At 47.0% G+C, this 26,668-nt stretch overlaps 11 protein-coding genes across 11 annotated transcripts; 7 read left to right on the top strand and 4 right to left on the bottom strand.

Moving 5' to 3' along the window:
• Window positions 1-2,919: 2,919 nt before the first annotated feature.
• Window positions 2,920-3,750, bottom strand: UREG_02038 (uncharacterized protein; the record flags this gene model as incomplete). Its single annotated transcript, XM_002542476.1, has 3 exons — window positions 2,920-2,972; window positions 3,070-3,277; window positions 3,481-3,750. The coding sequence occupies 3 exons, from the start codon at window positions 3,748-3,750 to the stop codon at window positions 2,920-2,922; spliced, it is 531 nt and encodes a 176-aa protein (XP_002542522.1).
• A 446-nt stretch (window positions 3,751-4,196) lies between these two features.
• Window positions 4,197-5,398, top strand: UREG_02037 (uncharacterized protein; the record flags this gene model as incomplete). The annotated part of the gene is made up of 3 exons (XM_002542475.1): window positions 4,197-4,244; window positions 4,411-4,823; window positions 4,873-5,398. The coding sequence occupies 3 exons, from the start codon at window positions 4,197-4,199 to the stop codon at window positions 5,396-5,398; spliced, it is 987 nt and encodes a 328-aa protein (XP_002542521.1).
• A 663-nt stretch (window positions 5,399-6,061) lies between these two features.
• UREG_02036 (uncharacterized protein) lies at window positions 6,062-7,090 on the top strand (the record flags this gene model as incomplete). The annotated part of the gene is made up of 1 exon (XM_002542474.1): window positions 6,062-7,090. The coding sequence occupies one exon, from the start codon at window positions 6,062-6,064 to the stop codon at window positions 7,088-7,090; it is 1,029 nt and encodes a 342-aa protein (XP_002542520.1).
• Window positions 7,091-7,733: 643 nt separating this feature from the next.
• On the top strand, window positions 7,734-8,465 carry UREG_02035 (uncharacterized protein; the record flags this gene model as incomplete). The annotated part of the gene is made up of 1 exon (XM_002542473.1): window positions 7,734-8,465. The coding sequence occupies one exon, from the start codon at window positions 7,734-7,736 to the stop codon at window positions 8,463-8,465; it is 732 nt and encodes a 243-aa protein (XP_002542519.1).
• A 2,058-nt stretch (window positions 8,466-10,523) lies between these two features.
• Window positions 10,524-11,258, top strand: UREG_02034 (uncharacterized protein; the record flags this gene model as incomplete). The annotated part of the gene is made up of 1 exon (XM_002542472.1): window positions 10,524-11,258. The coding sequence occupies one exon, from the start codon at window positions 10,524-10,526 to the stop codon at window positions 11,256-11,258; it is 735 nt and encodes a 244-aa protein (XP_002542518.1).
• A 1,044-nt stretch (window positions 11,259-12,302) lies between these two features.
• UREG_02033 (40S ribosomal protein S3) lies at window positions 12,303-13,385 on the top strand (the record flags this gene model as incomplete). The annotated part of the gene is made up of 3 exons (XM_002542471.1): window positions 12,303-12,456; window positions 12,605-12,918; window positions 13,062-13,385. The coding sequence occupies 3 exons, from the start codon at window positions 12,303-12,305 to the stop codon at window positions 13,383-13,385; spliced, it is 792 nt and encodes a 263-aa protein (XP_002542517.1).
• A 376-nt stretch (window positions 13,386-13,761) lies between these two features.
• On the bottom strand, window positions 13,762-16,047 carry UREG_02032 (phenylalanyl-tRNA synthetase, beta subunit; the record flags this gene model as incomplete). Its single annotated transcript, XM_002542470.1, has 8 exons — window positions 13,762-13,907; window positions 14,019-14,827; window positions 14,879-15,120; window positions 15,173-15,405; window positions 15,494-15,600; window positions 15,776-15,824; window positions 15,883-15,923; window positions 15,995-16,047. The coding sequence occupies 8 exons, from the start codon at window positions 16,045-16,047 to the stop codon at window positions 13,762-13,764; spliced, it is 1,680 nt and encodes a 559-aa protein (XP_002542516.1).
• Window positions 16,048-16,816: 769 nt separating this feature from the next.
• Window positions 16,817-19,150, top strand: UREG_02031 (protein phosphatase PP2A regulatory subunit A; the record flags this gene model as incomplete). Its single annotated transcript, XM_002542469.1, has 9 exons — window positions 16,817-16,879; window positions 16,953-17,058; window positions 17,121-17,272; window positions 17,388-17,846; window positions 17,901-18,015; window positions 18,070-18,155; window positions 18,301-18,367; window positions 18,421-18,758; window positions 18,812-19,150. 9 exons carry the CDS (start codon window positions 16,817-16,819, stop codon window positions 19,148-19,150), a joined length of 1,725 nt encoding a protein of 574 aa, XP_002542515.1.
• A 502-nt stretch (window positions 19,151-19,652) lies between these two features.
• On the top strand, window positions 19,653-20,785 carry UREG_02030 (uncharacterized protein; the record flags this gene model as incomplete). Its single annotated transcript, XM_002542468.1, has 3 exons — window positions 19,653-19,959; window positions 20,163-20,577; window positions 20,737-20,785. 3 exons carry the CDS (start codon window positions 19,653-19,655, stop codon window positions 20,783-20,785), a joined length of 771 nt encoding a protein of 256 aa, XP_002542514.1.
• A 152-nt stretch (window positions 20,786-20,937) lies between these two features.
• UREG_02029 (uncharacterized protein) lies at window positions 20,938-23,387 on the bottom strand (the record flags this gene model as incomplete). The annotated part of the gene is made up of 7 exons (XM_002542467.1): window positions 20,938-21,030; window positions 21,098-21,713; window positions 21,770-22,386; window positions 22,442-23,041; window positions 23,117-23,223; window positions 23,278-23,305; window positions 23,358-23,387. The coding sequence occupies 7 exons, from the start codon at window positions 23,385-23,387 to the stop codon at window positions 20,938-20,940; spliced, it is 2,091 nt and encodes a 696-aa protein (XP_002542513.1).
• Window positions 23,388-24,306: 919 nt separating this feature from the next.
• Window positions 24,307-25,947, bottom strand: UREG_02028 (uncharacterized protein; the record flags this gene model as incomplete). The annotated part of the gene is made up of 3 exons (XM_002542466.1): window positions 24,307-25,116; window positions 25,173-25,663; window positions 25,800-25,947. 3 exons carry the CDS (start codon window positions 25,945-25,947, stop codon window positions 24,307-24,309), a joined length of 1,449 nt encoding a protein of 482 aa, XP_002542512.1.
• Window positions 25,948-26,668: the final 721 nt, after the last annotated feature.

The raw sequence follows: 26,668 nt of genomic DNA, 5'->3' as shown, positions 1-26,668 counted from the left end.
ATTACTTTCTGTCTTGCTTTTTTGAGTGACATGTTACAGCAGAATAATAATGCAGCAATTAAAAGACTCTTGATCATTTGATCATATTGAAGTTGCACTGTTGCTGAACATCAGAGATATAATATGTCATTTGACACAGTAATTAATGATTGATATCACTACCAGCAACTTTATATATAGAACTGAATTAATGCAGCACCCACCACTGCTGTGAGAGACAAGCTGTGGAAGAAGTATGAAATGATAAAAAATCAGTCTTCAATATTTAAAATCTGTTTATATCTGAATTTAATGATCTTCTTTCTCTCAGATTTCTGTTATAGTGAACTAAGTGGTATTTCCAAAATGGTGCATTTACTGTTAATAATATATATTCTCACAGCAAATAATCAGAAGAAATACTGTTGGATACTACAGTGATTTTCATTTATAAGATAAAGTGACTGAATATAGTCTCTGATAACTCATTTAGACTTCTATCAGATTCAGAAGCATGCTTGAGTGTTCATTATAATTCTGATTATTCTCTGATATATCATAACTCCAGACTGGATTCAATCAGTAGTATGGCAGATATTATGCAATTTCTTTAATAATACAACACTTGAACTAAGAGCTCTGTGTATGCTTCTTGCTAAAGCATTCAGTGCTGTTGCTTGAAGCAACTCTGCATTAATATTATAAATATTAATTGAGTCAGCAAAGCTTCAGATTATTATGATAGAAGACTGCTCTCTGCTACAAAAGATAATAAATACTGCTGCAACAGCTGCTGAGCTGCCATAATTAAAAAACTGAGCACTTATGATTTTATGATTTTAGCAGATCTTCATATCAAGTCAGATATTATAAATAGAGAACTCAACTGAATAGTTAAGTAGCATCACATCAAAGACAGAGAAAGTCTTGAATGCATTAAAGAATCACTTCAACATGCACATTGAGATACACTATGCTAATCAGGTGTGAGAATATGAGATTGCAAATAACTGCAATATATTGATTGAGAAGAATAAGCATTGTGAATACAAGAGTCTAGTACAGAAAATTAATAAGCAAGATGTTGAAAAGATATTATTTATATAAAAAAGTTTTAAACATACTCTGTCTCTGTTGTTGACTGATTTCTTTATTAATTTGAAGTCTCTTGCTACAGATTATCTCTGAATTCTTTACTGTAAATACTCCACACTGATAATTGAACTGCTGTGACTGAATACATATAAGCAGAGTGATAATAAAAACTCTGATATTCTGAAGTTATAATACAGATTAACAGACATACATGTCACATCTAACATCTTCTTCTGATTGCAGTCAGATAAAGATATTCAAGCACTTGAGATCTTAATAATGCATCTATTAAAACTGTTAATTCTTGATTCATTTCTTCAGCAACTGCAGAAATCATACAGAGAAGACTGATATATATTTAATATAAATAAATTTGAGTTCATCTTAATTCAGTTCTTTAAGAAGACTATATTTGAATTCTGTAATGATGCTCATTAAACAATGATAGTTCTTGATGATATTATTGAATATATTCACACATTGGGCATTAAAATAGAGCAAATCACAGACATTTTCATACATTATTGAGAGAGACAGTATCTTATATTCTTTGTGATGGCTCAGATTCACAAAATCAAGCACAATATAGTATTGAACTTGCTGATTCTGCAGATGAGAAGAGAGAAGTTCAATCTGATAGATCTTCTGACAATTCACAGGTCTAGCTTGCACACAATATCAGTCAGCACTGATGCTGAGGAACTTGTGTTGGATTCTCACTTACTGAGTACATTTCTTCACTGCATCTGAGAGATATTGTTGTTATGATTTGAAGCTGGCTGGTGGCTTAGGAACTCAAAGATAGCAAGATAGTTAGATAGTCATGTTAGATAGAAGTCTCAATAAAGTAATCTTATGTTTGGAACTTCTTCTTACAATGCTATGTAGATCAACATACAACAATCTGGTGACTACATCAGAATTCTGAATGGATAATGACAACATAGTGGGATTCTGTTACTGTAGGGTTATGATAACATAAGCTATGACACATATGATTGGATGTATGGTTATATTACTGTAATATTATGGTAATCAAAAAATCCATTTTTCCAGTATGGCTCCGTGGCTAGAGACGCGACAGACGGTGGTTGACCGCCACCGCGTGTATTTCGGATATTTGCAAATGCACTAACTCATGCATACGGGCAGCCTCTGAAACATGGGGGAGCCTTCTTGAAACAGCCGATATCTGTGGGATCGAGATGTTTTGCCATACGAATGAAGTTGGGAAAAGGTGAGTCTCGATTCCTCATCTACCGCTAAGACTCGGACACCTAGTGCAGAAACAGGGCTGCTCGCATGAATTGAAACACATAGCGGATTGCTGCTGCGTAGCGACAACTGAGAGTTCCTTTTTGACCCGTCCATCGCCCAGGGCTTGCGGCTAGTGGCGTTCGAGCATAGGATCACAGCGTGATATGATCCGTTCCACAAGCTCTAAACAAGCTCAGGTCCAATCATGATGGTATCGCTATCATACCCTCAGACTGACCCCCAAATCACCGATCTTTCTACTCCCAACCCTCAGATAACGATATCAATGAGGGTAGCAAGGATAGCGCTCATATACAGGTGAGTGTTTCAGCCTGGCTTGGGAAAAGTGACCGGTTCGTGAAAACGCCCTCCATTTTGGTCTGTCCAACAAGTAACCGTGAGACCGAACCTCCAAGTTCCGGATCAATTTGAAGGCTTCTTCAATCGGATGCAGCCGAGACGCTACACTCGGTTACCCTTTAGGGTATCGCACATACGGTGAGGAGTTGAAGGATCTCCTATGAAGAAGGGAGAACAGAGTGTAAACGGTTGTGTTTACTCATCCCAAGGATGGACCATGGTGCTTCATCAATACCATTCAACGATACTAGGCTGTTCGAAAATGATTGGCTGAATCAGATCTATCCATAGATGAGTGACTAGACACACTTAATGCTTGGTCAGTAAAAGGATGGGGCCATGAATTTGAAGTAGGTTGATGTCATGAGCTTTACTTACATTGAGTGCCAGCAAATTCATTTAGAAAGCGTGTGGCAATTGAAAGCGAGTCATATGTGATTCTCCCGTATCCTTCACCCAACGCCAAACGAGACTGCATGTAGGGGGCTAAGGGAGCGCCACAAATTCGTAGAGGTAGTTCCGGTATCTCCTTGAGAAAACGGTTTTGAAACTGAGTGATATGGTGCATATCGTCATCATTCCCAGGCTAAAGGCATGCGAGCTGCGAGATGTAAAAGTCTACCGAAGTCGTCTAGTAGGAATTAAAGCATACAGCTATCTTTTTCCTTCCTTCTCCTTTTTGATTTTTGAAAACACCCTCCTTTCAGTATCCCTTTCTTCCGTTTTTCTCTTCATTTGCTTCTGGATATTGTCCATTTTGGTTTCGGCTTCTTTTATGCGTCGCCTCACCTCCTTTGCTGCCTCCGTTTGCGCCTTCAAGGCAGCAACTGATGTAGTATATTCTTTACGAAGCTGCTGCAGCTCAGATCTTAGCTGGATTATATCGAGCGGTGTGCAAGTTACAGGATCGTATCGATGAGGCGGCAGTGGGCTTGCAGGGATACGGATATCGGGTAGGAGTTCGTGAATCGGCGTCGTCCGCGAAACCGCCGTAAGTGGAACCGGTTGCGGAGGCTCTGATCTCGGTTCTGGAGGGGGCGATGGGGGTAGCTGGTTCATCATGGGCAGTGTAGCTGATTTCCGATTGATGTATGCAGTGGAATGCAATTGCTGTTCTGCGCTTGGGGATTTGTGATCTGAATAAGCTTCTTCGATGCGTTTATTAGCGCCTGGTCCTGTGGACCTTATCTTCACGTGAGCTTGTGATAACTAACTTATCTTAACCAGACAGGATACTGTTGTTGTGGCTCTCAACAACCTCATGGCAACCCATGGCAAAATGATTTTGTCGTGAAGGGATGTCAAGTAGCTAACCTGAGGCTATGAACAACAGGAAGTGCACTCATTGATTGCTGCTTCCCCCGGCAAACGGCACTAGTCTGCAATTGGAGGAAGGCAGTCGCCGAGCAAAGCACTCACAAAGGACGATTGTGAAAGATGCAGGCCTTTGGTGAGTTTTAACCAAATCTCCCTTCATCTCCCAACTGTTCCATGTGGGTGTAAACATGGATCCCTTGGGGGTTGTTGCTTTTGCAGCCAGTGAGCTAACCAATGTACTTTCAGTCCCCAAAAGCAGACGGGTAACTTTCCCGCTTCCCCTAGGCTTTGGTGCAAGCAGCTGATGTGGATATGATTTAGCCGAAGTTCACATTTACTCTGCGTGTAAGCTTCCTTGCGCGCTGTATTTCTTTTCAGCCACGTCTTGCTGATACTTGCTAGATCATTGACATTATCAATGTGCCCCTCGGAGTCGGCACCGCGTATGTGAAATGGCAATTGCCGTCATCGGCTTCACCTGAACACGCTGGAGAAACGGCTAAAGTGCAGCTGCAAGCCCATAGAGCCACCTGGGGTTATGAAAAGGGATTGACCGTGAGGCTGATGGTCGACCGGAACCAGATGCTCCAGGACTGCGCAATCCATTTTGATATTTTCCAAGAGTTTTCGCCGAACAATCGGAGTGATAGGTCACTACTTGGTAACATTGACTTAAATCTTGCCGAATATGTCGACGAAGGTGACACCGAAGAAGGCGTAGTGCGTCGGTATTTGATGCAGAACAGCAAAATCAATGCTACAGTTAAAATCGGCATTATGATGCATCAAATCGAAGGAGAAAGCAACTTTACTGCGTATGTCCAAAGCCTTATTTACGCACACTACCGGCTAATACGTTCCCAGGCCTCCACTTAAACCCGCCACTGTTTTCAGCGGGATCGCCGGCTTCATGAACGCAACCAAAGGAGAGTCTGAGGATGCAAGACGAGTGCCCTCGTTTCACCAAAGAACTGCGGAGTATACAGAGTTGCGAGATCTTTATTTTCGTAACCTTGCTGCTTCCTGGGCTAGCCGAGCTGGTGAACTGCCGCCAGATCAAGTCATTGAGGACATTTTTGCCGGAGGTGACGGCTGGGCATCTGGACGTCCGAGCCTCAAACGCGATGACGACGAAGATGAGACTGGATCTCTGAGCGATGCCGAGTCTCGACGCACAGTTCGAAGTAAATCGCCTGCGCGCAGTACAAGATCAGGGGATTCGTTGGGGAATCATCTTCGCAGCCGTAGCAAGCATTCAGACTTCTCATTTAGCTCTGACGTTGGTGATAAAGAGCACAAAGGCAAAGGGAAGCGACGCAAGAACCGCGAAGTAAGCGAATTTGAAGTCCGAGAAGATCTCAGAAGTTGGGAGATCTCGTGGGCTAAATGAAAATGCAACAAAGGACTTGTGGATTATCATGGTTCGGCGGCCATAATTTTCCACAATCCATTTTCTGCAAATCTCATGGTTGCAATGGGCCACTAGGTTTGTTGCCTCTGTTTTGCCCACTAACTTGCCCATATGTGATTCAGCAATCTGCTTCCATCTAGCAGTTGCCTCCCAAGCGGCTGAGGTCATTTGCTGTATTCTTGTACCATAAGCCAAAGGGATAGTTAGAGCAGGCCATCCAGTAATTCTATGTCAGGTGATTGAATTTCATTTGCTCCGTACCTACATAGTGAAAGAACTGTTTGAGTTGATACCGGTAGACTACCTAATCGGAAGAGCCATAACTAGCGGCCCAGGCGAGGGTTTGAGAAACCCACGGGTTACCAGTATAGATTTGCTAGGGAGCAACGATAGTTTCCTAAGCAACAAATCTATAACGGTGATGTATCTAGAGACTAGTACCCTGCTTACTGGGTGCCTACATATCTCAAGGAGTCAAGGAGACTGGAGTTCCTCTTGGCCCTGGGGATGAGAGGATCCGGGAAAACCTATCCCCGGTGCCCAGCTCCAGCTCCATCATCAAAAATTCAATGTCGTATTGTGGATGGAGTTTCGATGCCAAACTTGTTGAAAAGGTGAGCAACAGAGTCCCTTTGTTGACTTATGTTTCAAAGGTCTGCCGGCGGGGCAGCGCTCTGCTTACGATGCCGTATCCGCCCCCGATATCACCTGCGACCCCTAGCATCAATACCTTCCACCTCGCCCCGAAGATTCCTCCCATACACCACTCGCAGCGAAACAGACAACGCAGAGTCACATGTAACACAGGACGAAAGCCCCAAACCTTCATCTCGATCGAATGGTTTTCAGTGTCGCGTGGAGCCGCTCGATATAGATACCCTTGGTGATCGCTCCCATGTGCTCGTGCTTCAAGACCCGAAGCCGAAGCCTGAACCTCTGGTTGAAGAGCAGGCTGGAAATCAGCAATTGAGCACTCCATCCGAAATCTTGGAGGAGGTGGACAAAGAACTCTATAAACTGGTGGGATCGAAGGAGGTATCGGCCAATTTCGACCACCTTAGGTCGCTCCACCAGCCCGGAGACAGATTATTGCCGATTGACTGGAACAAGTTCCGGGACGTTATTCAGCACGGTTTTACATTACCTCAACTAAAGCAATATTACAATAACAACTGTCTCGATGAGGTTGACAGTGACACTAGCGAACCTCGGTGGAGGCCTGGAACATCTCTCTATTTGGAGCTGAGCAGAAAAGTAAGCGGCAAGGCCCAAAGGCAAAGGTCAATAAGAATTAAAAGGTTGAACCGTATTGAGGGAAAACCTTTGTTCGCGGAAAGGATTATGAGGGATTGCTGGCGACTCTCATTACGGAACGAAGTTGGCCAATTGGATATGCGAATTCCTTGGGCTCACATTTCAACCTTCTTGGTATCCAGGGCAGAACCGTTCAAGACGCTTGCAGAAACGTACAACGTGAAGATTGACGTGACGCCGAATTTGGATCTTGTCAGGATAACAGGTAATGAATCCGATTCATTACAAGCGTCGGCAGCTATTGAACGGTTGGCATCTACGATTCACTCCAAAGAAATCAAAATCGCAAAGCGCCAAATTCTGTTGATAAAAGAAAAAGACAAATCTCTTGAGCGGAAGTACCGAATGGGATCTTGAAAAGTACCATGGGGTGTTTGCTGCGGTGGCCAGAAATCACCCCAAATCGCTCACTTGCCATTACTTTGAGGGTGACGAGTTGAATGCCGAAAAGATGTGCAAAAGTGTATGCCTTATGGCATCTCTACATGTCCAACCACCCCATAATTTGTTTACTTACTATCAAGAAGACCAACTTGCTAGACTATACCCTGTGATAAGCCCAGAATTCCACACTTTACCAGCGCGAGATGAGCGGTGGGTTAGGTGGATGAAGCCTCTTCTCGATAATGATATACGGGGCGGGAGAGCTGCAAGGAGGCCGCCGGATAATATATACGGTAAAGGGCAGCATGCTCCGTTGGATATGATATCTCAGTCACTCTTTTCCGACCCCAAACTCGACAACGTGGGCCCTTTCACGCGTGAAGTCGTTACGGCCAGTATTGGCAAATATCTTGTTCAAAAAACTTCTAAAGGCGGAGAAGCTACGTTCGCCAAAATTCATAAGCAAAGCAAGCACCGAGCATTTATTGCGGACGTTCCGAACTCCTGGTCTTTTTTGAAAACATTGTACCCTCTTGACCCTGACGAAACAACTCATCGGATTCGACTTTTTCCATCTCCAACAAATGACTCGGATTTCCCCATTATAGAGCTAGAAATGGTAATACCCCGGGTCGAGGACTCGACTGAAGGCTTGATCAAAGAGCCTCATGGAGTCCTTATGACACCGATCTTTAGGAAAGCAACCGCCATTCTCCAAGAGCGAAATGTCGACTTCCTTCTACCGGAAACCGCCTTAGACGTTCGCTTTACCAGGACTTTGTATTATGACCTTCTCGAAGGCCGTGAATTTTCATCCTTCACGGACGAAAATTCTCCATTGCAATCATCTTTAGCGAAATGCGTCGCCAATATTCAGTACTCGCAGCCGATTTCTGGCCATCAACCCCCAATGCCATCTTTTTGCAACCTCGCTATCCCTAAAAAGTTGATCAAGACTCCTCGATATAAGCGCGATAATGCCCCGCAGTATGCTGAAGGGGAAACAGGCACCACAGAAGGCGAATATATCTATCCACCTCTGCGTTCATTCACAGCCGCAAGCATTGCGAGATTCAACTACAAAGACCTTGAACTCAATTTCTCAAACCCAAGAATGGGGCCTGTATTTGCAGAACAAAACGTTAATGTGAGCCTGGCAATCGGCCGGTATGACGATGAATTACGACCGTTGGCCATCCACCGAGATGTCCACAAACCCGCTTCGGCCGGGAAAGCTGGGGACAATTCCATGAAAGCTTTATTTCAACCTTTATACAGTCGTGCCTGTCAGCTAGCTTTCGAATTAGGCGCAGGGACTCCACAAGTCCATACCAATGATTTAAGATAAGCATCAATCAAACTGATTGACTTTCTTTTGTCTTCTTTTTCTCTCTGAAAGGATAGATGGGCTCTTAAGCGTTCAGCTGATATTTGTATATTAGACAATAGGAGTTGCCCGGATTCAGCCGCTCTGTTGGAGTTGGGGATGTGAGCGTTTGATGTGGCTACACACATGCAGCATATGCATATATTAATACCCCTGGCTTTCTTTATATCATGGAAAGCGATGTGATCCATAGACGGCGCCTGGGTTATTATCAATGATTTTTGACGTTTTAGAGTGATACTGTTATCAAGAGCTTGTAGGGGGTCACAGCACAAACTAAGGGTAATAGTCTGCCTGTGCTTTTCGTTAAAGGGGTAAAAGCCATCAACATGAGAAACGGTGATCCTTAGGCTGGCTGGATTAATAGAGGCGTCCGATGAAATTTCGTAGTTGAGGGGTATCGATCGGTTGCAGCACTCCGTATGAAGCTGGAATATACCATGGACATATTCCCGGCGTTGAGGCCTGAGAAGCATTGTTGCAGGTCTCAATTTAGGGAGCAGGCAAAGTACTAGGAGCGAGAGACAGTGATAGCAGAAATCCAGACTGATATTACTTAACCTCATGAGGGTCACTTCAACGATTTTGGCTGTTTAGGTGTGCCGCAGACTGACTGACGTAACTTAACTAACTAGCCGGCCCAGACTTTGGAAGCGTCACTGTGTGATCTTTGACTCCAAAGGCTCGATATTCAATTAGGTCTGCCTTTCCATCGGCATCAACTGGCATTATTTGCACATCTTCTTTACTTCCAGCTATAGAAATTTGTTTTCTAGCAACCTCTCGTTCGAAAAGCAAACAACGCCAATCCGTTCAGAAACTTCTCGCGAGATCATGACGCTACTACTCTCCTCAGGCTGAAATTAAGGGAAAGAGGGTTCGACATATAAAAATGGAAAAGACCCGGATAGCCAAGGCTTGTACTCTACAGCTCTGTTTTGGGAAAATAGCTAACATAGCAGTTTGAAATACATAGGTGGACAACGTCACCTTGTCCAGGCGTGGTGAGCGGGCAAAAGGCACGCTGCATCTGACCCCTCATCATTTAATCTTTTCGCATATACCTCCGGCTCCCGAAGGGTCTCAGGATGCTCCAGTGCCAGTGAAGCCCCGCGAGCTGTGGATTACATATCCGATCATATGCTTTTGCACTTTTAGACCGGCGAGCGTCACTTCCCGGCAACCGTCCTCGATCCGTATACGATGTCGGGATTTTACATTCGTATGCTTGTATTTCCCGAACGAAGCACAGGCGAGGGATGCCTATGAGAGTATAAAGCTTTGGACTTGCAAAATCGGTCGAGTTGAAAAGCTATATGCATTCACGTACCAGCCCCCACCGCCGGAGCAAGGTTTTAACGGTTGGGACCTCTATAAGCCCAGGGAAGAATGGGCGCGCTTGGGCGTCGGAAACTCGGATTCGTCTTCGGGCTGGAGGGTATCCACGATAAATATTGATTACAATGTAGGAAACCTCCGAACGTCGGCGGAGACGCATCGGGTTGAATGTGAAGCTGACGGCTTTAGTTCGCGCCAACATATCCCGCATTACTGGCAGTCCCTGCAAATATCTCGGATAATACGATTAACTACGCCGGTCGATATCGCTCTAGGGCTCGGCTACCGGTTCTAACCTACCTACATCCCGTCAACAATTGTTCCATCACACGATCGTCACAGCCACTTGTTGGTGTCCGCAATAATCGAAGTATTCAAGATGAAAAGCTTCTTGCCGCAATTTTCTCTACCTCCCGTCAAGACAAGTCTAGGAACGGAACCCCGCCGTCTTTGAGCGCAGAATCATCGAATTCAAGTACGGAGGACCAATACGGCGTCCAGTCTGACTTTGAATTCTCGAACGCGGAAGAGTTGGAAGACGAGATGATATCAGCAGTGCAACCAGGCTCTAGCGAGCCGAAACCACATGTATATGGTGCACAGCAAAATAACCTTATAGTTGACGCTCGCCCAACCGTTAATGCTTTTGCAATGCAGGCGGTTGGTTTGGGTTCAGAAAACATGGATAACTATAAATTTGCCACAAAGGTTTACTTGGGCATCGATAACATCCACGTCATGCGAGATTCTCTCAACAGGGTTGTCGACGCCCTAAAAGATTCCGACGTGACGCCTTTGGGGCCCAATCGTGATCAACTCGCCCGAAGCGGATGGTTAAAACATATCACCGGCCTTTTGGATGGCACTGCCCTGATAGCAAGGCAGGTTGGTTTACAACATTCACACGTCTTGATACATTGCTCCGATGGGTGGGATAGGACTAGCCAGCTGAGTGCGCTCAGCCAATTGTGTCTTGATCCTTATTACAGGACGTTTGAGGGCTTCATGGTCCTCGTTGAAAAGGATTGGCTTTCATTCGGTCATATGTTCCGCCATAGATCAGGGCACTTGAATAGCGAGAAATGGTTTCAGATTGAAAATGATCGATCCGGTGGGGATGTTCGGAGCGGATTTGGGGACGCAGGTGCGGCAGGAAAAGCTATCGAAAACGCATTTTTGAGCGCCAAAGGATTCTTCAATAGAGACAACGCCAGTCGGGATTCCTTAGCGGACTCTGATGGGGAAATTGTACCCCTAGAGGTTGATGTGGATTCGAGGAGAAACATTCCACGGTCGAAATCGCCCGCGAACGATGTCGAAGTTACGAAAGTCAAAGAAACAAGCCCCGTTTTCCATCAATTTCTCGATGCCACGTACCAATTACTCTACCAACATCCTACGCGATTCCAAATTTAATGAACGTTTTCTCAGAAGACTCCTCTATCATCTCTATGCTTGCCAGTACGGCACCTTCCTTTATAACAATGAAAAAGAACGTGTCGATTTGAAGGCCAAGGATCTGACTCGGAGCGTTTGGGATTACTTTCTCGCCAGAAGGGAGCAATTCTTGAACCCTCAGTACGACCCCGATATCGATGATAACAAAAGGGGTAAGGAGAGGTTATTATTTCCCAGAACCAACGAGGTTCGATGGTGGAGTGAGGCCTTTGGGAGACGAGATGCTGAAATGAATCTACCGCCTGCGAGGAACACAAGTCTTGGGAGGGAGAGGGGGATCTCAAGCGGAACAAGGACGCCAGTCTTGACAGGCGTCGAAACTGCTGACCAGGCTATTGGCAGTGGAGTTCTAAATAAGCCTACGTTGCCAGCTTCCTCGTCGTCCGGACTCGCGGCATTGGCTGCAGGCCTCTCTGGTTTAGGGCTAGGATCAGGAAGAGAAGGAAGCCCCGGAACTCGGAGTCCGTTGGTCAACCCAAAGGAGATGGAGGTTGAGATGCAATAATGGGCCCGGCTGCTGCCCGTTTTGATGCTGGCAACGAAAATGAAATGAATTCATGTTGGATATCTTGGCGACGGCTTTTCATTTTTTTTCGGACTGGAATAGCGGGCGCCGGGAGGGTTTGAATGGGTTCATGGCTTGGCGTGGTTCACATTGTCTGGGAATGATATTTACTGGAAGACTTCTCTACTATCTAGAGAAAAGCCCTGTAGCAGCAAGTTACCTTGAATTTGAGAAGCCGACGCAGTGCAAACAGAGTAGAAACGCCAATGCCAACTGGACCAAAGGGGTTTAGCGTCAAGGCGGTCGAAGTCAGGGCTAGCCCCAAGCCCTAGGTTCCCAATCCGTCCACCCCACTGAAATGGCAGATGTGAATTCAACCTCCAATCTTTTGACGAACTGCCCAGGAATCCAAAAGCTCTCTCTCCCAGCTCTCGACAAACGACCTCATCGTCCCCTCGGCGGATTTCTCGACAACCGGGTCAGCATAATCAGCAGACATGGCAGCTGTTCAGGGAACGATCTCCAAACGCCGCAAGTTTGTGGCCGACGGTGTTTTCTACGCCGAATTGAACGAATTCTTCCAGCGCGAGTTGGCCGAGGAGGGCTATTCTGGTGTTGAAGTCAGGGTCACGCCCACCGTCACCGACATCAGTACGTGCTTTTGTTCTTTTCTGGATCTCAATTCGAATTTTGCCGGGTAGTCAGGCTTCTCAGGGCATATGGGCGGACAGGGATACCATTTCGTCTATCCGGACACATTGAGCCAACGATTTAACTGACTCGATTCGCTCTTTACTAGTCATCCGCGCTACTCATACCCAGGAGGTTTTGGGTGAACAAGGTCGCCGCATCCGTGAACTCACCTCCCTCATCCAAAAGCGCTTCAAGTTCCCCGAAAACTCCGTCTCCCTCTATGCCGCCAAGGTCCAGAACCGTGGTCTCTCTGCCGTTGCTCAGTGCGAAAGCTTGCGATACAAATTGCTGAACGGTTTGGCCGTCCGAAGAGCTTGTTATGGTGTGCTCAGATTCATCATGGAGAGCGGTGCCAAGGGTTGCGAGGTCGTTGTGTCTGGAAAATTGCGAGCTGCTCGTGCCAAGAGCATGAAGTTCACTGTACGTTTTGAACCGTGCGATTGAGGGGGATGGTTTTGTGATGGCTGGATAAACCTTTCGTGTTTGGAGCGACATACTTGCGCTACATACTCGGAATTCAGCCAGGGCTGTTTCGCAGGGCTAACAAACGATTGTTTCTATAGGATGGCTTCATGATTCACTCCGGTCAACCCGCCAAGGACTTTATCGACAGCGCTACCCGCCACGTCCTCCTCCGCCAAGGTGTGCTCGGTATTAAGGTCAAGATCATGCGGGGCAGCGACCCTGAGGGCAAGTCCGGACCTCAGAAATCCCTCCCAGACTCCGTCACCATCATCGAACCCAAGGAAGAACAGCCCGTCCTCCAACCCATGAGCCAGGACTATGGTGCCAAAGCTGCGGCCGCCCAACAGGCTGCCGAACAGCAGCGATTGGCTGAAGAAGGTCAAGAAGCTAGCGCTGAAGGTGCCCCTGCTCCTGAAGAGTGAAATTAATCCGCTGTTCTTTTCCTACTTCCTTCTGGTTCCCGCTTTCTTACACCCCCACGAGATTTTATTGTCCTAGGAATGTTAAAATGGGCATGATGAATATGCAACAACTTTCTAGGTTTCTGCTGAATGGACAGGACTTGGCGATAAGGAGTGTAGTTTAAATAAAAAGAAATTACTTCCATCCAAGGAAACGTTCACTGCTGATGAGACGACGATCTAAAATCTCGTTGCATTATCAAGACTTAATATGACTCTGAAAGACAATTAAACCATCATCTAAGGTCTCTCAAGAGCTATGGAATTTTTTTATTTTGTATTCAATTCATAGAATCTAACAAGCCGAGCTAAAGACCTACTCGCGATAATTGAGGGCTCACAGGAACACCTCGATGTTCATTTCAAGCGTGCTCACAGGATATTTCAACTCAAACTTCTCAAGCACGGTCGGATGTAATATGCCGAAAGTACCGATGATGTGCTCTTTTCCTCCAATGCAAACATGTATCGATGCAGCATGGCCTGGGAAGTATGTATGATCTAGTACATGTTAGAATAAGTCGCCCGAGGCCGTATTCGCTTTTCAAGGGGGAATATAATATTAGCTGAACATTAAAAAGAGCACGAACTGACCTTCTAATTCTTCAATCCAGTATCGCGAGCCGCTGACTTCTGGATTGTCGAGGCCCTCTTCGCCAACGATGAATGCGCTCTTCAACATAGCCATCACCCTGTCAAGTAAACCATGTACGACTTCGAAGCCACTGGTCCTTCCATACCACGCGGCAGCAAAATGTCTTTCGTTTCGACTCTTGCGTTCTAGAGATAGGTCTTTGAACGCAACATCACTTACTTCGAAAATCTTTATCGGGACACTGTGGCTTTTATTCTCACGTATGGTCTTGAGAAGGCCAGGGAGAAGGCTGGTTCGGACCACTTGAAATTCCACAGTCTTAGGGTTTGCAAGCTTCACAGCGGTGTTGCCATCGTCCTTGCGATTAAGCCATGCGAAATTCTCATCATGAGAGCAAAGGATCAATGGCATAACTTCCGACCATCCCGCCATTGCAGCTTCGGTGCGGATGATGTCTGTGAGTTTGTTTACGGGTAAAGGTTGTGCAATAGTTCCAGATTTGCTGGGGAAAGACCTCGGCAGCTCGTTGAAGCCGTATGCTATCGCGACATCTTCCATAATATCAGCCTCGTGAAGCACATCTGCACGAGTCATGGGTATCTCGACATCAATGAGGTCAGTAGAAGACTTGGAAGGTCGTGCGATATAGGCCATCTTCTTCAACAGATCGCATATTTCCTGCGCAGAAAGTTCCAAGCCACAGCACTGATTGATATATGAGATACTTGCTTGGGTTGACCGTGGCGTAATATTGGGGGCCAGGCGAGTCTGACCATTGTGGTCGGATATGATCTTGATAGGCTCAATCCTGAAGGGCAAGGGTCAATAGAAGGCGGCTATCTAAAGGAAACAAACTTACGTGAAAGGCTCCGAAGTATACTGGGAAAACATAGCCATCATCATATTGTTTACGACCTCCACCTTGGTCTTATCCGTGGCGGTGATCTCCATGAAAACGTTCTTCGTGTTCAGGGTAATTTTGGAGTGGTCGCCATTGATAATAGGAGGAAGCGAGCACACTACTCTCTTCGAATCGTAGATAACCGGGTATACCGGGGAGTCACGGATGATATGAAGATATTTTCCTAAATGCTTATCTTTCTGTAGATATGTTAGAAGCTTTCAGCGAATTGATGTCTGTAGGAAGCTGCACCTCATAGAAATCCATCAATTGCTCCCCATTCATCGATTGGGTTTGATTTAGGGGCACAAAATTGATTTCCTTAGGAGGCAGAGCTTCATAACTGAATGGGCCCTGTAGCATATCAAGATCATGCGTACCGATGGACACCAACGTCCTTTGGCGCGCAAGATTTTGGTGCAGCTTGTCTTGCAGGGCAATGAAAGAGTCATAACGGGCTTTGTCGAAATGGATGTTCCGCAGCACTGCACCCGATATATAAGGCCGTATCTTCATAGTCTATTCCAATTATCTTAGAGAGAGTCTCGAATAGTGAGCCTGATCCTTACTCACTTCTTCCTTTACGACCAGTGTTTGGAGCTCTCCGTTTGGTGGAGTCACCAGTCGGTAATTGGGCAAAGTGGTTCGGCCGCGGAAGATATTTAGCATCAGGGAGATGCCTTCGAAGCATAGGAGATCATAGCTATTGAGTTTTAGCTGTCGCAACATCGGGTGAAAAGGGAGGCTGAACGGACCGATTGGCGGGGATCTCAATCTTGAGCTGGGGGGGTTCTTGGATTCCATTCACAATTGGGCGCTCAGCGTTCGTGGTCTAGACAATCCTTAGCTACGAACAATGCGCAGTAGGCTGCAGCGTCTGGTACATCTTCGTCCAATTCGAGGCCTAGTTCGTAAAGAATTAGCAGTCAACTCCCGGACTGCGGGGCAAATAGCGGGCTCACCAAATTCGAAGCATAGCTCATCGAATTCCTCTGTGGTATATCTACGCCAAACACGAAAGCAAGCATTAGACAGATCAGGTATGGAGCAATGACTGCGGATTCATTTTCTCACTCTTGACCGAGCGCTTTGAATAAAGCGGCCTTGTCCACAGATATCGTCGGCATTTTGGTAGGGCGGGAGAAGCAACGTTCACAGCGGTCAGACGAAGAATGGAAGGGGCGGGTTCAAGCAGAGTACTATAGTTAGTGTCACGCAACCGGGTCCCAGCTTGACTGCAGAGCGTGTCGAAGTGAATCCCTCGCCGGCGCCGAACGTTGCAGCTCGAGTTCTGGAGAGACGAGTTCGAGTCATAAAATCAGGAGTGTTTGACGGGCAAGCAAACAGCACCAGCCACAGCACCCGCCGGCTTAGCTAATCGCCATGTCACTGATGCTCCGCGCCGCAAGCTTCAAGTGATAATTGTCTCTGCATCAGTCCGCCCACTTCAGGCCACCACAGTCCACAACCGCCCCCGATCCTCAGTCCCTGTTTTCTGCAATCTTCCCTTCTGGCACATTGCCTTGCTTGAGTTGTGCAAGGCTTGCAATTGCTCTACAAAGCTTGACGGTGTGTTCATGTCGCTTCCACGTTGGTCCTGGCCGGCTTCGTGCCCTGTGAACCCCACGAGACACTCTGCGAATCCTTGTCCAAAACACCTTTGGTCCCATGCTTGATGAATGAAGCTACAGAAACTGACCGATTCATGTTACGATAGGCCGGATATACTGTTCGGGAACTCCTCCATGTTTTAATTCAACCTCTGAAACCCTTTATTTATCTCGAACCAGGGCGCTAACATTTCGGCTCTACCCTCCCCCTTACGGTCGCCCGCACTGCCTTAATATCTCCTCTTGCCCTTGAGTATCCATCGTGGCGTCCGAACAATTATTCATCATGGAAGGCCAAGGCGAAAATGACGAGCTCTACCCTATCGCGGTGTTGATCGACGAACTTAAGGTATCAATCGCTTATCGCGTTTGCTCCCCGCATTCAGATCGAAGGCGTGGTACTGACCCCTCCCCACGACTAGCATGACGATGTTTTGCTCCGTTTAAACGCCATTCACAGACTCTCGACCATCGCTCTTGCTCTCGGTCCAGAAAGGACACGCGAAGAACTAATTCCATTTCTTGATGGTTTGTCTCCACTCCTAGGACCGACCCTGGCTGCCGTGCGTTGAAACTTATTTGTTTCGCAGAATCCATAGAAGATGAAGATGAGGTTTTGACTGCCCTCAGCGAGGAATTGGGCAACTTCGTTGAATACGTTGGGGGCCCCGAGTACGCGCATGTCCTGCTCTCCCCGCTCGAAAACTTGGCTGCGATCGAGGAGCCCCTGGTTCGCGAAAAGGTGCGAGCATGCAACTCCCATAGAAATCCCCTTGGTCGATACAACAGACACCAAACGGCGATCTAACACATTTCCCATCTAGGCTGTAGAGTCACTCAATAAAATATGCGACCAGCTATCGCCAAGGCAGATCGAAGAACATTTCATACCCTTGACCGTCCGGCTTTCCAAAGTAGATTGGTTTACTTCCAAAATCTCTGCAACGGGCCTCTATTGTGCTCCATATAAGAATGCGTCGCCCGGATTGCAGCAAGCGATGCGACAGCAATTCGGACAACTTGTCCACGATGAGACACCCATGGTTCGACGTCAAGCAGCCAACAACCTTGCCAAATTTGTGAAGGAAATGCCAGCACCCGTTATCATCGATGAAATGATTCCTTTGTTCCAATATCTCGCGAACGATGATCAGGATAGTGTCCGGTTGCTTACAGTTGAGATCCTAATTTCAATTGCTGAAGAAATCCCAAAGGAACAACAATCGAGTCACGGCGTTCTCCTTACATCACTGCGGGGATTGTTTGAAGACAAAAGCTGGAGAGTCCGTTATATGGTCGCTGATAGGTTCGAAAAGGTAACAAAACCTGCTCCGGCATCCAGTATGTCAACTAACTGGCTACGTTCGTAGATCGCGAAAGCGGTGGATGACCAAGTCGTGAATCGTGACTTGGTTCCAGCTTTTGTTAAATTGCTCAAAGATACCGAGGCGGAAGTTCGAACTGCAATTGCAGGACAAATTCCAGGTATTCCCCCCTACTGAAAGCGCGTGGCTGTGTGACATCTAACCGCCAATCTAGGCTTTTGCTCTCTACTTGATCGGGAAACACTATTGAATGAAATTATGACCAGTATAGAAGATCTCGTTTCCGACCAATCTCAGCATGTTCGTGCGGCGTTGGGAACACAGATCAGTGGTCTAGCTCCAATTCTGGGGAAAGAAGAGTACAATCATCCCTCTTTCGCTTCGTCTTCGGATATGTCTAACCGTAAATAGAACCATATCCCATCTGCTTCCTATGTTTTTACAGATGCTCAAAGATGATTTCCCCGACGTCCGCCTCCACATCATATCAAAATTGGAGTTAGTTAACAATGGTATGTGCATACCTAATGTGGAAGCCGAAATACCCCAATTAACCATGTCATAGTAATTGGTATCGAATTACTATCTCAATCCCTACTTCCCGCAATCTCTCAGCTGGCCGAAGATAAACAATGGCGCGTTCGCTTGGCTATTATCGAGTATATTCCCTTGTTGGCCAGCCAGCTTGGTGCTAAATTTTTCGACGAAATACTCAACAACCTCTGCCTTAGCTGGCTTGGAGATTCTGTTTTCTCAATTCGAGAAGCTGCAACTCGAAATCTCAAGAAATTGACAGAGGTGTTTGGCGTCGAGTGGGCTAACGAATCGATTATCCCCAAGGTCGTTGCTATGGGCCAACATCCAAACTACCTGTATCGAATGACAACGTGTTTCGCTATCAGCGTAAGTGCCGCATTACATACCATTTTACTAGATGTAGCTGACCTGTTGTTGAGACTCTTGCCCCTGTTATAAATCTCAAAATGATTGAAAGTTCGGTTTTGCCGGTCTTGAACAGACTGGCCAGCGACGATATCCCGAACATCCGCTTCAACGTCGCAAAGTCGTATGCGGTATTGATCGATATTATTCAGCGATTACCAGAAGAGGGCACAATCAGCGAGCTCGAAAAATCCGGTCAGGCAGGAACACCTTCACCAAGAAGCCAAGTCATTATCCAACAGCAAATCATGAACAATCTCGAAAAATTGAAGAAGGACGATGATGTGGATGTGAGATACTTCGCTACCACAGCGGCAGGAAATTATGGGGAAGCCATGCAAACGTCGCCATGATCCATCTTTGCGCTGTTTCCTTTTCTCTTGGTAGATGTCGGCCTTGAAAATCGATCCTATCGTGGATGGAATCTCTATGGTTTAGACCTGGGGCGTGGCCTTTATGTCAGATTAGACGTAACCGTTTGCATAGGCAGCTCTTCATTGCTATTGCCTTTCAGTTTTGATGCTCTCTGAAACCAATGATTGTAAGAAGTCGGCCTGGTTGCACACCACAGCCCCTTGCCAGTGCTTAGTAATAGGAGCTAGCTCTCTCCCAAAAGGGGCAGCCGCCTGTGAATTGTTCCATCTGGAACACCAAGTTCTTCAAACTTCAAACTTCAATTTTTCTTCTCACCTTATATTCATAGCACGTAATATCAATATATCAATCCTAGAGCTTTGATGGACTGTGGAATCTGGGGACTCCACTCGCCGGACTCTTTTCTCCCCCTAAAATAGCCCAATCTTTTCAACATATACCCAATTATATCCACCCAGAAGAGGAGGCGAGGAGACAATAATGTCAATCTCCCGCGGACCATATCGTTTCCTTTCCCTTTCGGCAGCTCAGGTTCAAGCGCGGCGCGAACTGCTCGATCTGCGCGGGACGATTGCCCAAATCTCTGCTCTGCTTTTGTTGCTGGCTGCCAGTTTGTATTGGCGTGCGGTCTCTGCTCACTCACCAGCAGCAGGCGGGAAGAAAACGGGGAAGAACTGGTTTGATTCCCCGCCGGTCAAGGGATGGAGGGAGACGAGGAGGCAGTATTTGCTTACGCTGGCGTGGGGAGTGTGGCTTGTGGGATTGTCTGCGTGGCGGACCGATGACGGTATGTGGTGATTTTGTTTTTTAAGGGCCCTTTTATGTGTGTTTGAAACCGAACCCAGGGCGGAGTTATTAGTAGCATGGATGTGCATGGCAGTTTTACTTTTGACAGGACTTTCAGTCTTGTTCTTCCACTCAATGTTAGGAAAGAGTCATGATATAATAAGCCTTAATTTAACATCTGTCCTACGGGAACCGTCAAAGCAGACTACCTTCACCTCACCAAATCCCTCGCGCACACCGCCATGGCCACCATACCCATTCAAGTTCTCTTCGCGCCAAAGCTAGCCTCACGGTCAAATTTCGTCCTTCGCCTTTTGGGTGTCCGGCAAGCCATTTTCACGCCCTACCACCGACTCTACGGCCGGCTTGTTCTTTTTCCACTCCTCACTCTCCATGCCATCCTCTACATCACATTCTTCATGCGTCAATCTCTCCTCGCCAAGCGCTCCAGCGACGCAGACGTGCAGTGGGGGATGGCTGGGATTATCCTAGCATGGGCTATCTGGTCCATGAGTTCTGGGGGAAAGACCTTGACAAAACGACAGTTTTATTTGGGTCATGTGGCGATGGTGATGGGGCTTTTGGTTGTGGCGTATTTCCATGTTGTGCATGTGAGAAGGTATGTGATGGAGGCAGCGGCGATTTATGCATTGGATGTGGGTTTGTATGTGGTTAGGGAGGTCAATGGAGTCAAAAGGAGTTGAAAAGGAGGAACGATCGTATTGACAAGACCAAAAGTATCAGGGACCCAAGCACCGTTGATATTATCCGAATTTAGACTGCCTGAATCCAGCACGGGTTTTAACGGCTGGGTCAACGGATCTTAAACATTCTTCAACATACTAAAGTATGAGAAAGGGATAAGCTTAGTGACGCATATTGAACTTGAAGGGTATCAACTTATTTCTCATAGAAATAAATAATAAACAAAAGGATGCGCGAAGCAGGCTGAAGATCATAAGAATGCCAGACTAAACCTTCACCCAGCCTCCTCTTTCGGAATGTCTCGCAAAGCTCTATCCAGAAATTCGCAATGGTGCTGGTGAAGTCTCTCGAGCTGTTCCACGGGATTCTATAAGATGACAGTATAAGTACGTTACTCGAAGGATATTCGTAAAAGCATCAACCGTAAAACGCACCCATTCCTCCTGTTTCGGGACACCTTCAGCGCCCAATAGATCTCCCTGGTCCTCATCATGCCCGTAGCTCTGCCTCCGGATAGGAGCCGGAGTTACAGGAAGGCTTGGGCGCTCAATTTCAGTTGGAAAATCAGTTAGCCTCAAGCTTGATTTTCTCCCACCAGGAATGCCCCCTGAAAGGACTTGGACACTCCCTTGGCGAGGTTTCTGGACAGACCGGATGTATTGTTCAATTTCCGGTACCTCATCCCAAGCGTTTGATCGCACGTAAGTGTCCCAATAATTTGTAGACATCTGACTGGCGTCTAGCTCGGTGTCCATGCTAAAGCGTTCATTCGCCTTTAGGTGGCCAGTTGTGCCTAGATAATTTGCTTCAGTCGTGTCTTCCATTTCATCAAAGAACACCCGTGACGGTTCTGGAGCTTGAGTTTCCCAAGGAAAAATTTGAGTTGCTGCTCCCGGAATAGGCGCCTTCGGCGGAAGTTCATAGTACATATCCTTTGGCGCTTCTGGATACGATTTTGGCGGCTGGAACAAATTCCTACTTTTGGACATTGTGTATGTCTGGGTGGGAAAATTGGCGGCTTCGGGTTTCGAGTCGACCGGCGGCGGCGCACTGAAATCTAGAGCTTAGACACACACCATTTTCTTTAATCGAACCGGAGCACCTACCGTGCGGCATCCCATGTCATCAATGGAGGAGAAACAGCCCGCTTTGCCTGAGGGGTACCGTAAGATGCAGGTTTCTTTCCTTTTGTATCGACAGGCTCGGAAACGCTATCCTTGATCGTAGCGAATCCTTGCGTTGCCTGCAGCAAAGGCTGTTGGGATTGAGTGGGTGGTTCGACTACTGGTGAAAGAGTCGTAAAACGATGCGCGGTAGGTTGATGTATGGTTCCGCTGCCACCACCAAGGTCTTCAGCTGCTGGCTGGCTCGCAAGTGGGAATGAACAACGCGGGATAGAAACATCCTCCTCCCCGCGTACATGCTGCGGAACAGCGCTCAACGTGATTTCACGGTTTGTAAGTAGCACATCATGCGTGTCAACAGCCGGAGCCTGGGCTTTATAGTCTGACTGCAAGCCAGCCAGTCCCATGGCTCCCTCAGATAGAGGAATGGCAGATGGCACCGCGGACCTCGACACGTCCCTCGCTACAGGGGGTCCCAAACTAGATGTGCTGGGAATAGAAACTGGTTGGCCCGGTGAGCCCGCGTACTCAGTCGTTGCTGGCAGGCTACGCTCTTGTTTCGCTGAAACATGGTCCAGCTTCGCTGGTACAGGCTGAGTCTGATAGCCCAATAAGTTAGCAAATTAATCTAGCATTATAAGGCTCTTTACATACCACTGGTGCTACTGGTGCTACTGGTCGATAATGGCGATCATAGACAGACCACCATCTGGCGAGTAGTTGATTATAAGGGCCTTCTATGGGGAAGGTTTGTCTCGGTAGGTTCCACGGTTTGTTCTGACCAATATAATGCACCAAACTAATAGTACTTTGGAAATGCCGGAATGCAGGGATATATTGATAGTGTCCGCTGGGGGTACAGTTGTAGGCGAAGCTTAGTCTCTGCCAGGTTGTAAAGTGCATGTTCAGGAGGCCTTGGTCTGCCCCGTCAAAACTGATTCCTCGCTGCGCAAATGCAAGAAGGGAATAATACTCTTGTAAACTTGGGCGAAGCACCATGACACCGGAGTTGAAGCAATCCGGCCAGCCAATATCAGGAGCGGCAGCAAAATGGGTATCAAGAGTGAGCAGTTCATCTGGCGCTCGAAGCGCTACAACATCTGCATCAATATAAACAATTTGCTTGTACTGGACCTGTCTCCAGAGTTCTATTTTTGTGAATGTGGATATTAAGTCGGGTCTATCCATCAAGTAAAGATTCGCCGGGGACACATTGATCACCCTGCTGACAGGAATCACTTCATCGTAGACACACTAGATCAAGCCGTGTTAATCAGCTGAGAATGACTTATGGCAGATACGGGTCTTTTGTAGAAATACTATGCGCACCTTCAGCTCCTCGATCGTTTGCGCCTGCAAACTCTCTGGCGTAATGAGAGCCACGATCTTTGCCTGCGTGCCGTGGTCCCTCAGCGAGCGGGCCAGCACCATGGCACCTGGCGGGCGTCAACAAAACAACAGAAAGACCGCGCGACTAGGACCGTACCGACCTGGAAGATAGCTGTCGCTCATTAAGAGCTACAACGAACCGGTTAGCCCGTTAATTTGCGTGCGCCGGGGCCACACTCACCGTGCAGTAAATGGCTTCTCTGGCATCCATCATTGCAGGCAAACAAACTTCAGCAACGCTATCTATATTGCTAAAGTGGAAGAATAGTTACAGCATCGAAGCCGAGTCCAGCGAATCTGCGGCATGAACAAAGTCACCACGATTGCTTGGGTAACTCCCGTCAAATCGTTGCCTCCGCAACTGGGGGTTGAACAAGCGGCTCACTATCTCAACTGTGCGTGTGACATCGACTTTCAAGCTCCAAGCAAAGCGCGGAAGAATACTAAACACTAATAATGGCCGTGGGTTCGCCAGGTCAAATCAGTCAAATGTTGGATGAAGTGAGCATTGAAGCAGTTAAGTAGTAAGCTGCCACCCACAGAGTGATTCAACAAGTTATCTAACCAAATGATGAGTATCCCAGTTGATACAGAAACTTGATCACAGGCAGGACAGTGAACTAATTCCCAATGATGGCATAGTTATAGGTCAACTCAATATTGTGGCCCAAGAACCTGCCCCTTGAATTTTCAAACTCCCATCTAGATTGTGTCTATGGAGATTTTATCACATAGAGACTCTACAAGGTGCAAAGGAAATCTCCGCATAACGACGTATAGACGGACGGTGGCATAGGGTTCCACAAGTGAGACCTACAGGACATTGAGGCAAATACAATAAACGCCACTTTTGATCATCAGGACAATTTGTGCAAAAGGGAATTCTTGTGAACTGCAAAGTCGTTATTATAACCAGCAATGCAGATTGCATTCAACTTGCTTCCTACGTCCATGCATAACTAATCTACTATAAAGAGAAAGCATACAGGGCCACAATCGCAATAAAGGCAAATTGAGTCTGCGCCCATTCAACGCCTGGTAGTTATGATAAAAATTGCAACTTTGTGAACTGAAAGCCAGAATATATCAAAGCGCAGTGAAATCGTAAATCCGTATTTCCCCCAATCCACCTATTTTCGAACAACAACTTTGGCATCTGGATACTCAGACTGAACCATCGATCCGACATCCCCTTTTTCGCCATGAACAGCCCATTCGACTGCCTTCTCCAACGCAGACCTACTTTCCGCCTCAATTTGAGGAAAGTGGCCAGTCCTGGGGAGCACGATCAGTTGACTTCCATGGACTAGGTAGTCTGCGATTCCTTCCAATGCCAGATGAGAATCGAGCGCAAGATCTGATTTTCCCCATATGATCGTCGCATTGGCCTTTAACGCCCCCGGCGTCATATCAAACATGCCCGTCCCGCTACTTGTTCTTCGAGGCTCCTCTGGCCAAATGTTGAACAGCGCCGAGATCGTTTCCAATGATTTATGCCATACTCCTCCAGCCGCGCCGTCACGGTAATATGATGCGATGTCGCCAAAATTTCCGGATTTCTCACGCTCCCGCACCGAGCGCGGATACTTTTCGCCATTTTCTGTCGAACTTTCGCACTCTTCCGCACTTGGACCCAAAGTACTTGCCATCGACTCCTGGGCGTCTCGAAGGGTGAATTTATCTGCCTGGCCCACGGAGAGTCGATGAATCTCCTTTAGAAACGAATAGTTTCCACCACTTCCCAAGTACCGCACCAATGGCATGGGTAGCTGGAAGGTAAAGATGTACGCAGACCGCCGGAACTGGCGGATCACTGGTTTAAGTGTTTGAATCGATTTTAGCAGAAGTGACCGAGAGCGCCAAGGTTCTCGTAGAAAGGTCTTGAACAGTTTGGCGGACGATTCGGTTAACAGATGAATGTTTGATCTCATCAAGGAAACCTATAACACCTAGGTTAGCAGGCAGAGTTACGTTCAGTCACGGTATCAAATCTCACCAGAGGCCCATTGACAATAATGTACCTGTCGGCCAGTTGAGGGGCTTCGGCAGCTAGGCGAAATGCGAGCATACCGCCCCAATCATGACCAACAATAATCACTTTTCGCGAGTGAGCTTCATCCTCGGGGCTGTCCATTCCGCATTCGGCCCTGATCTTGATAATAAATTCCGTCAATGCCTCCAACACCTCCGTGGCCCCGTACTTCTTTAGAGAGTCACTCCCGCCATATCCAGGAAGGTCCACCGCAACCACGATGCTCGCCTCTCGTATCGAGGATGAAGATAGGATATGCCGCCAAATCGCCCAGCTGTCAGGAAATCCATGCAAGAAAATAACGAGCTGCTTGTGAGACTTTTGATGCGCCAGGTTCTCAAAGCCATTGCTCGTGACATAATGGAATTTAAAGCCGTTTCTCAACGTCAAGAATCGATGAGACAGGCCAGCCCATGATTTCGAAAGGTCCCAAAATCGATCTCGAGCTGCCACGCCTACCAGTCAGCATGATTCTTGTAGCTAACTAGTTAACTAGCTCAAACAAGCAGGAAGCTCGCCATTGACAGAAGAACCAAAGAAGCAAACGACACTTGAAAACCGAAGAAGATGAGGTTTCGGCCTTGAACATACCTAAGAACAGTTCCAACTTTTCCTTTTCAGTCGGTCTCCGGAAGAATGTTCCCCTATAAATGGCGATAATCCCGTACGCAAAGAAGGTTAAAATCCCATACCCAAAGGCCAGAAACAATCCCCAAGACCCCCAATTGAACGGAGCCATGTTGACTGCGCGAGGGACAGTTTAGCAGGAAGTTTGCCTCTAGGCTTGGAGAGTCGTTTTTACAACCATCCGTCCCTGATTGTCAGGATCACACAGCCCCCGGCTGCAAAGCAACTAAAAGCGGTCCTGGATTCCAACCCAAAGTCAATTCCCCACGAACTGACAGGCAAACAGCGGGTAGTTTAACCAGCTTCTGTAAAGTCCACAATGGAAGGCATTTGGTCCTGGTCCTGGTCCTGGGGAGCAATAGTTGACAGCAGTTGCGGCACGTGATAGCCTGCCTTGTTTCCCTGCAATCATTCTTTTATTATTATTCTTTTTCCTCTCGATTCAGGCTGATAGAGTTGATCGTCACCCCGTTTGCCAGGATGAATAACAAGCTGGGTTGACAGGCAACATAGAAACTGGACGTTTTGACCTTGAATCAAGAATGTGCTGATGTCATCTTCCCCAGTTTCCCGTTTTCGCCTCAACCGACAATCAGATGCCAATCCAAAGTCAATCACTCTTGATAGCAGAAGGAAACTTTGGGATTGGGGGCAAATCTCCGCATTCTGTGTGAAGACGATCAAAGTCTTATCGCGGCGGGGCTGTTGTTTCAATCTGCTCTTATCAATATGATATATCTAGTATAATCGCTCAATTGTATGTCCCGCATTTTGAAACCCATTATCAACACATCTCTAGCAAAAGGTGCCCGTTCATTATAAATACAAGTAAT

This window comes from Uncinocarpus reesii, genomic scaffold (genome assembly GCF_000003515.1).
Source record: "Uncinocarpus reesii 1704 scaffold_1 genomic scaffold, whole genome shotgun sequence".
Classification (NCBI taxonomy): Eukaryota; Fungi; Ascomycota; class Eurotiomycetes; order Onygenales; family Onygenaceae; genus Uncinocarpus; species Uncinocarpus reesii.
This window is presented reverse-complemented; position numbering and strand designations above follow the sequence as displayed.